Source organism: Scyliorhinus torazame, chromosome 2 (assembly GCF_047496885.1).
Source record: "Scyliorhinus torazame isolate Kashiwa2021f chromosome 2, sScyTor2.1, whole genome shotgun sequence".
In the NCBI taxonomy this organism is placed as follows: Eukaryota; Metazoa; Chordata; class Chondrichthyes; order Carcharhiniformes; family Scyliorhinidae; genus Scyliorhinus; species Scyliorhinus torazame.
The window spans coordinates 175220470-175234220 of NC_092708.1; the positions used below are offsets into that span (position 1 = coordinate 175220470).

Consider the following 13751-nt stretch of genomic DNA (forward strand, 5'->3'; position numbering starts at 1 on the left):
GGGCTTTAAGTGGCGTGACTGCTAGCCCCCCAGTGGGCAGAGCATCGATGCAGGAGCGGCACCGACTTTTTGATCATAAGACCAGACACTTCCTCTGGACATAGCCTCAAAATCGGAGAATCCATCCCCCAGTGTTGACGCCAACACAGACTTTGTGGACTTGCACGACAGAAAAACTGGCACAACACCTGGACTAATTCCACCACTATTGAGAGGCAAGCGCCGGTGACGCGTGGAACACAATCGATTCCAATGAAAAACGGTGTGGGATTCACCAGATCAGTTATTGCCACTCTGGCTGACAAGCTGCAGCCGCACATACACATTACACTCCGCACACACACTTATCCCAGCTAACAAGATGGCACTAGTGTGCTGGAGCGCACCCATACAGCTGATGGGTCGGCTGGGGCCAGAGAGAACATGGGGGGTCCACTGGGGGGGGGGGGAACCTATACCACCCATGGACTAAGTTCAAAGTGGGCTGTTAGCGGTGTGTGCAGCTGCATGGCTGCCTTGCCGGCTGTGGCAATAGTGATCTGTGACCGTCCACCCAACCCCACAACCAACTTCCTGGCCACCCATCTCTACTCCCCCTGGCCCTGGCAGAAGCCCCACAGCCAGCGGCACAACTGGCGACGTGGACACTTTCCGTACCCATCTCTCTCCCTCAGCATGCCGGTTTCACGATTTTTAAAAGCACAAGTGAACCGCGTCGTCGGAAACTCGGCCCATTGGAGGCGGAGAACCGTGGAGGCCCCGGAGAATACCAGGTCAGTCCCACTAATGATTTGAAAATGTGGCGGGATTCTCGAGGCTAAGTGTTGACGCCCTCGTAAAGGCCGTCGTGTTTCCTGACGGCGTCAACATGGCCTCAGGTTCAGCAATTCTGGCCCCTACAGGGAGCCAGCACAGCACTGGAGCAACCCATGCCACTCCAGCTGCTGATGCCGGCGTCAACTGGGCGCCGCAGGGTCCGCCCATGCGCAGTGGCACCGGCGCCAACACACGCATGTGCAGTGGTACCGGCGCCAACGCACTCATGCGCAGTGGCTCCCTTCTCCGCGCCGTCCACGACGCAACATGGTGTAGGGCTAAAGGGGCCGGCGTGGAAGAAAGGAGGCCCCCAGTCCGAAAGGCTGGCCCGCCAATCGGTGGGCCCCGATCAAGGGCCAGGCCACCACGGAGGCCCCCCCCGGGTTCAGAACCCCCTCCCCCTCCCCACAGGCCGCCCCCCGGACCCTTCCATGCCGAGGTCCCGCTGGCTAAGAGTGGGTTAGAACGGCGCTGGCGGGCCTTGGGTTTTTTGTTCTGTGGAGAATCACATCGGGGCGGCATGGCGCGATTCGCGCCAGTCACGGCTATTCTCTGGCCCGGCCCCGGGCTGAGAGAATCCCGCCCTTTGTATTCCGGAACAAATTGATGCCGCTGTCAATGTGATGGAGAATTGCGATTTGGCGTCAAATCGGCGCCTGTCGCGATTTTGCTGTTGGAACCGATTCTCCACCCAATCGTCTTTCCCGATTTCAGCGTCGGCGAACAGAGAATCCCGTCCCCTGTGTTTTCTCAGAAGTTCAGTCAGTGGAGCAACCACATTGCTAAAATTTGCCATAAATTTCCAGTAGAAACCCTTCATACTCAGAATCTCAGAACTTCTCGTTGATGTTATTAGAAACTCCCCAGTAGCTTTCATTTTCACATTCCATGGGGCCATTTCACCAATGGAGCCAATTGTCTGGTCTAAGAATGTGACTTGAGCTTTCGCAAATTCATTTTCAGCTAAATTTATCACCAATCCAGCCTCCTGTAGTCGATTGAACAATTCTGTTATATATTCTAAATGTTCCTTCAACATTTGACTGAACACCACCAAGTCGTCAATTTACACTGCACATTGTTTACTCCAGCAATGGCCTTGCTGGTTAATCTTTGAAATGTTGCTGGTGCATTCTTCATTCCAAATGGCATGACTTTAAACTGATGCAGACCATTTGGCGTCACTAAAGCTAAAGCCACCTTTGCCCTTGAAATGAAATGAAATGAAACTTACTTTCTGCACTTACCAATATCTTTTAAGTGAATCAAGTTTGGCAATAAAATTCACTTGTCCCACCTTTTCAACACAATCTTCCAAACGAGAAATCTGACTTTGTAACTGTTTTGACTTTTCTATAGTTCACACACAATCGTTGTGTTCCATCTGATTTTGGTACCATCAGGATAGGTGAGCTCCAATTGCTGCAATTCACTTTGATAATATCATTCTTAAGCATGTTGTCAATCTCCGTTTGTTCCTGTGCTAACTTTAGTAGGTTGAGCCTGCATGGATGTTATTTAATTGGAATAGAATTTCCTACATCTCTGTCATGCATAATTATTTTTGTCCTTCCCAATTTATTCACACATACAATTCTATGTGATTGTAATAGCTCTTTTCGGTCATTTTCATTTTCCTTCAGAAGGTAATTCAATAATTTATCCTAATTTCTTATTGCTTCATCATTGTCTAATCTAATTTGAGGAATGTCAAATTCAGAATCACTTGGGTTTATCTTTTCTCCCTGAGCTACAATGACTAACACCTCCTCGTTCTTTCTTTCTCTGTCAAATACCTTTTGAGCATATTAACATTACACACTCTTGTGAGTTCTCTTTCTACCTGGTGTTCTTATGAAATAATTCATCTCACTCAATTTCATTTTAATTTGATATGGCCCACTAAATATTGCTTTTAATGATTCACCTATCATTGGTAACAATACTAGTACGGTCTCTCCACTAACAAAACTATAAATTTTTGATTTCTTACCCGTCTCTTTTTTCATCACATATCGTGGCAATTTTAAATGTTTCGTAGTCAACTCACCAGCCCTAGTTAATTGCTCCCTAAAGTTTGTCACATTATCTAACAACATAGTCTCTGAATGCTGACTCATCAACTTCTCTTTGATCAATTTAAGTGGTCTTCTTATCTCATGACCAAAAATCAATTCAATTATGATGGCACTGAATGAACCCGCCCTGCCAGCAGCCTCGGCAGGGATTCTCAGATCGGCGACGCTGAAATCGCATTCAGTGATTGGCCGGAGAACCCCTGTTTGCGCCAAAATCTGGGGGCGGTGCCGCTTTTGCGATGCTCCGTCCCCTCAAAAACGGAGTATCTGAGGCCATCCCTTGATGCTCCACTCCCGATGGGCCGAGTTCCCAGATGGAGCGGAACAAAGAACAAAAAAAATTACAGCACAGGAACAGGCCCTTCGGCACTCCCAGCCTGCGTCGATCCAGATCCTTTATCTAAACCTGTCGCCTATTTTCCAAGGATCTACTTCCCTCTGTTCCCCGCCGTTCATATGTCTGTCTAGATGCATCTTGAATGATGCTATCATGCCCGCCTCTACCACCTCCGCTGGCAAAGCGTTCCAGGCACCCACCACCCTCTGCGTAAAAAACTTCCCACTCACATCTCCCTTAAACTTTCCTGCTCTCACCTTGAAATCGTGACCCCTTGTAATTGACACCCCCACTCTTGGAAAAAGCTTGTTGCTATCCACCCTGTCCATACCTCTCATAATTTTGTAGACCTCAATCACGTCCCCCCTCAACCTCCGTCTTACCAACGAAAACAATCCTAATCTACTCAACCTTTCTTCATAGCTAGCACCCTCCATACCAGGCAACATCCTGGTGAACCTCCTCTGCATCCTCTCTAAAGCATCCACATCCTTCTGGTAATGTGGCGACCAGAACTGCATGCAGTATTCCAAATGTGGCCTAACCAAAGTCCTATACAACTGTAACATGACCTGCCGACTCTTGTACTCAATACCCCATCCGATGAAGGCAAGCATGCTGTATGCCTTCTTGACCACTCTATCGACCTGCGTTGCCACCTTCAGGGTACAATGGACCTGAACTCCCAGATCTCTCTGTACATCAATTTTCCCCAGGACCCTTCCATTGACCGTATAGTCCGCTCTTGAATTAGATCTTCCAAAATGCATCACCTTGCATTTGCCTGGATTGAACTCCATCTGCCATTTCTCTGCCCAACTCTCCAATCTATCTATATTTTGCTGTATTCTCTGACAGTCCTCCTTGCTATCTGCAACTTCACCAATCTTAGTATCATCTGCAAACTTGCTAATCAGACCACCTATACCTTTGTCCAGATCATTTATGTATATCACAAACAACAGTGGTCCGAGCACAGATCCATGTGGAACACCACTAGTCACCTTTCTCTATTTTGAGACACTCCCTTCCACCACTACTCTTTGTCTCCTGTTGCCCAGCCAGTTCTTTATCCATCTAGCTAGTACACCCTGAACCCCATACAACTTCACTTTTTCCATCAACCTGCCATGGGAAACTTTATCAAACGCCTTACTGAAGTCCATTTATATGACATCTACAGCCCTTCCCTCATCAATTAACTTTGTCACTTCATCAAAGAATTCTATTAGGTTTGTAAGACATGACCTTCCCTGCACAAAACCATGCTGCCTATCACTGATAAGTCTATTTTCTTCCAAATGTGAATAGATCCTATCCCTCAGTATCTTCTCCAACAGTTTGCCTACCACTGACGTCAAGCTCACAGGTCTATAGTTCCCTGGATTATCCCTGCTACCCTTCTTAAACAAAGGGACAACATTAGCAATTCTCCAGTCCTCCGGGACCTCACCCGTGCTCAAGGATGCTGCAAAGATATCTGTTAAGGCCCCAGCTATTTCGTCCTTCGGTTCCCTCAGTAACCTGGGATAGATCCCATACGGACCTGGGGACTTGTCCACCTTAATGCCTGTTAGAATACCCAAAACTTCCCCCTTCCTTATGCCGACTTGACCTAGAGTATTTAAACATCCATCCCTAGCCTCAACATCCGTCATGTCCCTCTCCTTGGTCAATACCGATGCAAAGTACTCATTAAGAATCTCACCCATTTCCTCTGACTCCACGCATAAATTCCCTCTTTTGTCTTTGAGTGGGCCAATCCTTTCTCTAGTTACCTTCTTGCTCCTTATGTACGAATAAAAGGCTTTGGGATTTTCCTTAACCCTGATCGCCAAAGATATTTCATGACTCCTTTTAGCCCTATTTATTGAGCGTTTGAGATTTGTCCTACTTTCCCGCTATTCCTCCAAAGCTTAATCAGTTTTAAGTCGCCTAGATCTTATGTATGCTTCCTTTTTCATCTTAGCTAGTCTCACAATTCCACCCGTCATCCATGGTTCCCTAATCTTGCCATTTCTATCCCTCATTTTCACAGGGACATGTCTGTCCTGCACTCTAATCAACCTTTCCTTAAAAGACTCCCACATTTCAAATGTGGATTTACCCTTAAACAGCTGCTCCCAATCCACATTTCCTAGCTCCTGCCGAATTTTGTTATACTTGGCCTTTCCCCAATTTAGCACTCTTCCTTTAGGACCACTCTCATCTTTGTCCATGAGTATTCTAAAACTTACAGAATTGTGATCGCTATTTCCAAAGTAATCACCGACTGAAACTTCAACCATCTGGCCGGGATCATTCCCCAATACCAGGTCCAGTATGGCTCCTTCCCGAGTTGGACTATTTACATACTGCTCTAAGAAACCCGCCTGGATGCTCCATACAAATTCTGCTCCATCTACGCCTCCAACAATACATGAGTCCCATTCAATATTGGGGAAGTTAAAATCTCCCATCACGACCACCCTATTGCTCCTACATTGTTCTATAATCTGTCTACATATTTGTACCTCTACTTCACGCTCGCTTTTGGGAGGCCTGTAGTAAAGTCCCAACAATGTTATTACACCCTTCCTATTTCTTAGCTCCACCCATATTGCCTCAGTGCTCGAATCCTCCATCGTGCCCTCTTTAATCACAGCTGTGATATCATCTCTGACCAGTAATGCAACTCCTCCACCCCCTTTACCTCCCTCTCTAAACCCTCCTGAAGCATCTGTACCCTGGGATATTTAGTTGCCAGTCTTGCCCTTCCCTCAACCAAATCTCAGTAATACCAATAACATCATATTCCCAGGTACTAATCCTAGCCCTAAATTCATCTGCCTTACCTGCTACACTTCTCGCATTAAAACAAATGCACCTCAGACCACCTGTCCCTTTGCGTTCATCACCTCTTCCCTGTCTACTCTTCCCCTTAGTCACATTGAGTTTATTATCTAGTACCTTACTGGCTTTAGTTGCTGCCTCTTGTAGGACCTCATCCCATTTTTTACCTATATCGTTGGTGCCTATATGCACCACGACAACTGGCTGTTCACCCTCCCCCTTCAGTATGTCCTGCAGCCGTTCTGAGACATCCCTGACCCGTGCACCCGGGAGTCAACATACCATTCGGGAGTCTCGTTTTCGACCACAGAACCGCTCGCCTACTCCCCTTACGATTGAATCCCCTATGACTATAGCCCTGCCAGTCTTTTTCCCGCCCTTCTGTGCAGCAGAGCGAGCCACGGTGCCATGAGCCTGGCTACTACTGCCTTCCCCTAGTGAGTCATCTCCCCCAACAGTATCCAAACCCTTTACCGGTTTTGGAGGGACATGACCGCAGGGGACACCAGCACTGCCTTCCTGCTCTTTCTCTGCCTTTTGGTCACACATTCCCTGTCTCCCTCACCAATCCTAATCTGCGGTGTGACCAACTCACTGAACGTGCTAGCCAGGACCTCCTCAGCATCGCGGATGCTCCAAAGTGAGTCCATCCGCAGCTCCAGAGTTGTCATGCGGTCTAAGAGGAGTTGCAGCTGGACACACTTCCCGCACATGAAGGAGTCAGGGGCATCGGCTGCGTCCCTGAACTCCCACCTTGAGCACGAGGAGCATAACACGAGTCTGGGATCTCCTGCCATTTTTACACTTTACCTTAACTGATTACAAATATAATGTCAAATAATGAATAAGTGAAAGGAATAAAGATTTTACTTACCAATCACAATACTTACCAACACACAAAGAGTTAAATTTCTCCCAGCTACTGCTAATTGGAGCACTTTCCTTACCAGCCAACCAGGTCTCTGCTTTGCTGCGATGTCACTCTTCAAGGTAAGTTTTTAAAGATTTAAAGAGGTAAACTTACCTTCCCGACGGACCGCTGGCCACTGCTCCCACCGGAAATCTGAAGGCCGCTTCTGCAGCTGTGTCCCCGCCGCTCTCCTCGCGCTCTTTTACTCTGTGTCTCCACCGCTCTCCTCGCGCTCTTTTACTCTGTGTCCCCGCCGCTCTCCTCGCGTTCTTTCACTGTGTCCCCGCCGCTCTCCTCGCGCTCTTTCACTGTGTCCCCACCGCTCTCCGTGCACTCTTTTATCCTGTGTCCCCGATGCCCTCCTCGCGCTCAGTTATGATTTTTTTTTTCGTGGACCCCGTGAGGTGGCTGCGGGCTTTATCCAGCCACAGTCGCGGAGGAGCTGTGCCCCTCATCTTTCAAGAGATCAAGTCACCCTTTTTAAACCGTGCCCTGGTGGAAATTTTTTTTTAAGAGGATCGCCCCGATGGACACGGAGACATCCCCTCGGAAACGCCCCCCCCCCGTTCCGGCAGAGCCCAGGAACAGCCAAGGTACTGCCCATGCATGACCATCACTAGACTTACCAATGCACCTCTGGTGGGTTCTCTTTGCCAAATTCCTGATTGTCAGGACCTGATGTGAACTCCGCTAACGTGACATGACTCTGGTGGGGTGGGAAATCCTAATGTGGTGTACAATAGAGTGACCAAGCCTGCTAATGAGATGTTAGTGTGTGGGGCCTTTCATGGCAGGAACCCCATTACGTTATTGGTGGGATACAGGAACAATGGGAAACCTCACTGGACCTTTTGGGAACTCCCATTGGATTCTCCGCCCCGACCGGCTTTCCCACCCGCCAAAAAGGAGCATCCCGGCCTTTGTGAAGACTGGCTGGAAAAATAGATAATTTATCAGGAATTTTGTGCTCCTCTGCACTTGCACCAATGGAACACAAGCAATGTTTTTGATCTATCTCGCTCAATTCTTTCTCTCACTCTTTCTCTTGTTCACTTCAAATAATAAATGCAGTGAACCTTTAGTTTAATTTTATTTTTTGAGAACGTTTTGCCTGACTTTGATCATTTTGACTGTTGTTTTTGTACTTTTCTCTGAACAGCAATATTCTTGTGAATACAATAATCTTCTGTGTTATGTTTTTTCTCTGTCCAGATCTCATTCTGACGATCGTCCTTGAAACTAGTCATAGCCCTTGTGTTATTATTTGAATGTGTATTTCTTTGCAGTTACATCTGACGCTCAGGACAAGAGGGATATTGTATTTCTGATTGATGAATCAGATTATGTGGGAAGTTCGAATCTACCACTTGTCCGTGACTTCATCACAAGAATAATTGAGAACCTTGATATTGGAAGTGACAGAGTGCGAGTTGGGTTGGTACTGTACAGTAATATTGCAGAAACTGAGTTTTATCTAAACACCTACTCGAGAAAGGATGATCTTCTGTCTCTCCTGAGATCACTGAGATTTAAAGGTGGCACGACACTTAACACTGGCAAAGCACTGGACTTTGTCCTCAGATACCACTTCACCAGGGCTGCAGGCAGCAGAGGAGTGGAAGGTGTCCCCCAGCTTTTAATGCTCATCACTGGCGGAAGGTCTGAAGATGATATCACAGCTTCTGCAGATGCACTGAAGCGAGCTGCTGTTATAACATTTACTGTTGGAGCCAGGAATGCAGACCCAGCACAATTAAAGGAAATGGCATTTGAACCCAGTTTAGCCTTCAATGTGAGGGATTTCTATTCTCTGTCAGATACGCTGGAAAAAGTAATGACACCATTACAAAGGCAGCGTGTTCCAAAAGTAATTGTTGATGAGCCAGGAGTACTTACTGGAGAACCGACAGTTACAAGTACAGAAGGTACCTAAACTATAATTATATTTTGTTCAAAGATTGCTGCCTTACTTGTAAAATTGGATAACTTATGGACTCACATCTTGGGATGTGGGCGTTTGTTGCCCATCCTTAATTGCCCTTGAACTAAGTGGCCTTCTCAGCCATTCCAGTGGTGCGGCAGTTAAGAGTCAACTGCATGACTGTGTGGGTCTGGGTCACATGTAGGCCAGAGCGGGTAAGTGTGGCAGATTTCCTTCCCTGAAGGACATTATTGAACCAGATGGATTTTTATGATAATCTCATCAGTAGACTTTTAATTCCAGATTTTTATTAAATTCATATTTCACCATCTGCAATGGTGGGATACAAACCCAGGACCCTAGAGCATTACCCTGGGTCTCTGGATTACCAGTTCAGTGATAATACCACTACGCCATTGCCTCCCAACATGGAACACGGAATGGTTAAGGCAAAGTTTGAGGGTGGGACGGCACACCTGCTGCTGGGTAGTTTGGGGAATAAGAGCTTGGGGAATACCAACAGTTGTTATGAAGGTAAGAATATTTAAGCATTCCCTTTTATGCCTGTTGGACCAGATGTGAAAGTCAGAGCAGGAAAATTGTCACCAAGGGCTGCCAGGGATGGGCAATAAATGCTGGCCTATCCAGCAACGCCCGCATTCCGTAAATGAATAATAAAAGAAATTCTGATAATGCTTTTGTTTTCATAATCAGAAACCGCATACATGTGTTCAGTCACAAAATTCAAACATTGCCCTGTGGTCAGACACTTTCTAGAAATGCAAATGGAGTCAATCCTCTTTAGAAAAAGACTCCCACAAATCAGTTTGTATGCCAAGAATGAAACATTCTGGAAAACAGGAGTCAAAAAAACGAGGTGGTGCAAGTAACAGGCAAGATACACCCCTGTAAATACAGAGGAGTCTGGTGAATAAGAAATAAGAACAACCAACCGTGTCAGTGGGAGAGCCAGCAAGCTGTACAGACTCTCCACCTGTCTCGTTTTTCAGTGGGAATGAGCCAATATTACAAAACCCCTTCCTGGCTGAAATGTACAGAATGATCACAGAGTAGGTGGCACGGTAGCACAGTGGTTAGCACTGCTGCCTCACAGCGCCAGGGACCCGGGTTCAATTTCGGCCTTGGTCACTGTCTGTGTGGAGTTTGTACGTTCTCCCCGTGTCTGCGTGGGTTTCCTTCGGGTGCTCCGTTTTCTTCCCACAATCCTAAGATGTACGGGGTAGATGGATTGGCCATGCTAAATTGCCCCTTACTGTCAAGGGATGTGAAGGTTAGGTTATGAGGTTGCAGGGGTAGGGTGGGACATGGATCGGTGCAGACTTGATGGGCCAAATGGCTTCCTTCTGCACTGTATGATTCTATTCTATTTTAGGAGGAGGGTGATTGTAAGCGTTCTGCTGAAATCTCTGAAGGATGACGTGGCAATTGACTCAGTGAATTTGCTCTCCCTGAAATATTAGTTGTAGCTGTACCTTGTGCTGCACGAGTTATAGATTATAGAGAAAACATGAGAGTACCTCATCAAAAGAGCATCTACTTCTTATGTTTGATATTTGAAGCTATCAAAATTTAAATATGGAAAATTAACTGGTGGTTTTTGGTGTCTGGGTTCTTAGATTTGTTGCTAATTTCAAATTGTTGAGGGCTGGCTGTGCATCAGGTTCTTCACTTTAATCATTGGAGATAAATAAGTTGTAAATGGAATCATAGACCGGGTACTTTGTGAATGTGCATCGCAGGCTGTGCCAGCATTTATTGCCCTCCCTAATTGCCCTTGAGGGGGCAGTTAACCACATTGCTGTGGGTCTGGAGTCACATGTAAGCCAGACCAGGTAAGGGTGGCAGATTTCCTTCCCTAAAGGATGTTAATGAACCAGATGGGTTTTTAACGACAATCAACAATGGTTTCATGGTCATCGTTAAACTTTTAATTCCAGATTTTTATTGAATTGAAATTTCATCATTTGCAGTGGGAGGATTCAAACCCGGGACCCCAGAACATTACCCTGGGTTTCTGGTTTACTGGTCCAGTGACAATACCACTATGCCACCACCTCCCCTGATGATTCCTGATGGAACTTTCTGATCTGCTTAATATTCATCCACCTCTGAGGTTACAATGTGAGGTCTTTGGGGATATGTAGGTGTGGTGGTACGCATTAGGGGTCATGTGGGACTGTGAAGCCGTGATGCTATTGGCTGACAGATCCCGGGTCCTGGTTGGCTGCCGACTCCTGGCTCCGCCCTGAAGGCGGAGTATAAGAACCCGAGCTTCTCCCCGCAGCTTCATTCTGTTGCTGAGCTGCTGGGGACAAGTCTCGCTTAATAAAGCCTGAATCGACTTAACCACTTCTCGTCTCTCTCGTAAGTCATTGTGCGCTACAATTTATTAAGCGAGCTTAAAAGACTATGGAGCTCCGGATCGCCCCGGAATGCCTACGGATCAGCCCCCACGCAGCGAACTCGGCAGCAGTATTTAAACACTGGCAAGCATGCTTTGAAGGCTACCTCCGAAGGCCCCCGGCCGGATCACAGAAGACCAGAAAATGCAGGTCCTGCATTCGAGGGTAAGCCCGGAAATTTACCCTCTCATAGAAGACGCAGAGGATTTCCCGACGGCGCTCGCATTGCTGAAGGGCATCTACGTTCGGCCCGTTAACCAGATCTACGCGTGCCACCAACTCGCGACGAGACGGCAAAGTCCCGGAGAATCGCTAGAAGAATTCTACCCCGCGCTGCTAATTTTGGGACGGGGCTGCAGCTGCCCGCTGGTGAACGCGATCGAACACACGGACATGCTAATTTGCGATGCATTTGTGGCAGGTATGAACTCTCCCCAAATCCGCCAAAGACTTTTAGAAAGAGAGTCGCTAGGACTCTCAGAGGCACGGGCCCTTGCAACTTCCCTAGATGTGGCCTCGCAAAACGCCCGCGCCTACGGCCCCGACCGCGCGGCAGCCCCTTGGGCTCCGTGGACCCCCGTCGCGACAACCCCCCCCCCTCGCAAGCTTGCGCGGTTAAAGCGCCAGACCATCCCGGGGGGGCCCGCTGCTATTTCTGCGGACAAGCGAAACACCCCCGGCAGCGCTGCCCGGCCCGCGCAGCTATTTGTAAAAGCTGCGTCAAGAAGGGCCATTATGCGGCAGTGTGCCGGTCCCGGGGGGTCGCCGCAATCACCGGAGAAGAGCGGGCCCAGCACATCCCAAACGCTCCCCAATCCCCCCAGCTCCCCATGTGTGACCCGCGGGTGCAGCCATTTTGGGTCCCGGGCACCACGAGGGGAGGATGGGCGCCGCCATCTTGTGACCCCCCAGCCACGTGCGATCCAGGGGGGCGGCCATTTTGTCCACCCCCGACCACGTGCGATCCATGGGGGCGGCCATTTTGTCCACCCCCGGCTGCGTGTGATTCATTGACACCACCATCTTGGTTGACAACAAAGGACCCCAGCATCGACAGCTCCTCGGGGTCCGAAGAAGACGCCGCGACACTACTACCACGACTGGCTTCGGTGACACTGGATCAATCGCGGCCCCGGACGCTCCGGACGACGACGACAACGGTGCTGGTCAAGGGATACGAGACACCATGCCTGATCGACTCCGGGAGCACTGAAAGTTTTATTCACCCAGACACGGTAAGACGCTGTTTTCTGACCATCCGTCCAAGCACGCAAAAGATTTCCCTAGCTGCAGGATCCCATTCCGCAGAGATCAAAGGGTTCTGCATCGCGAACCTAACGGTGCAAGGGAGGGAGTTTAAGAACTACAGGCTCTACGTCCTTCCCCAACTCTGCGCGCCCACATTACTGGGATTAGATTTCCAGTGTAACCTGCAGAGCCTAACATTCCAATTCGGCGGCCCAATACCCCCACTCACTATCTGCGGCCTCGCAACTCTCAAGGTTGAACCGCCGTCCTTGTTTGCAAACCTCACCCCGGATTGCAAACCCGTCGCCACTAGGAGCAGATGGTACAGCGCCCAGGACTGGATATTTATTCGGTCTGAAGTCCAGCGGTTGCTGAACGAAGGCATAATCCAGGCCAGCAATAGTCCCTGGAGAGCCCAGGTGGTAGTAGTAAAGACCGGGGAGAAGCAAAGGATGGTCGTAGACTATAGTCAGACCATCAACAGGTACACGCAGCTAGATGCGTACCCTCTCCCCCGCATATCCGACATGGTCAATCGGATTGCCCAGTATAAGGTCTTCTCCACCGTGGACCTCAAGTCCGCCTACCACCAGCTCCCCATCCGCCCAGGTGACCACAAGTACACAGCCTTCGAGGCAGACGGGTATCTATACCACTTCTTAAGGGTCCCATTTGGTGTCAGAAACGGGGTCTCGGTCTTCCAACGGGAGATGGACCGAATGGTTGACCAGCACGGGTTGCAGGCCACGTTCCCGTATCTCGACAACGTAACCATCTGCGACCACGATCAGCAGGACCACGACGCCAAGCTCCAAAAGTTCCTCCAGACCGCTAACGCCCTGAACCTCACATACAACGAGGAAAAGTGCGTTTTTAGCACAAACCGATTGGCCATCCTGGGATACGTAGTGCGCAATGGGATAATAGGCCCCGACCCCGAACGCATGCGCCCCCTTATGGAATTTCCCCTCCCCCACTGCTCCAAAGCCCTGAAACGTTGCCTGGGTTTCTTTTCATATTACACCCAGCGGGTCCCCCAGTATGCAGACAAGGCCCATCCGCTAATACAGTCCACTACCTTCCCCCTGTCGACCGAGGCTCGCCAGGCCTTCAGCCGCATCAAAGCGGATATCGCAAAGGCCACGATGCGCGCCATCGACGAGTCCCTCCCCTTCCCGGTCGAGAG

The 13751-nt window shown here is 48.8% G+C and overlaps 1 protein-coding gene across 2 annotated transcripts in view; it reads left to right on the forward strand.

Moving 5' to 3' along the window:
• Positions 1-13751, forward strand: part of LOC140393912 (uncharacterized) — a 428933-nt gene that overhangs the window by 346920 nt on the left and 68262 nt on the right. For both annotated transcript variants that reach the window (XM_072480540.1, XM_072480549.1), the window contains one exon: positions 8260-8898. In XM_072480540.1, coding sequence (XP_072336641.1) covers positions 8260-8898 — 639 coding nt within the window. The remainder of the gene's footprint in view (positions 1-8259; positions 8899-13751) is intronic.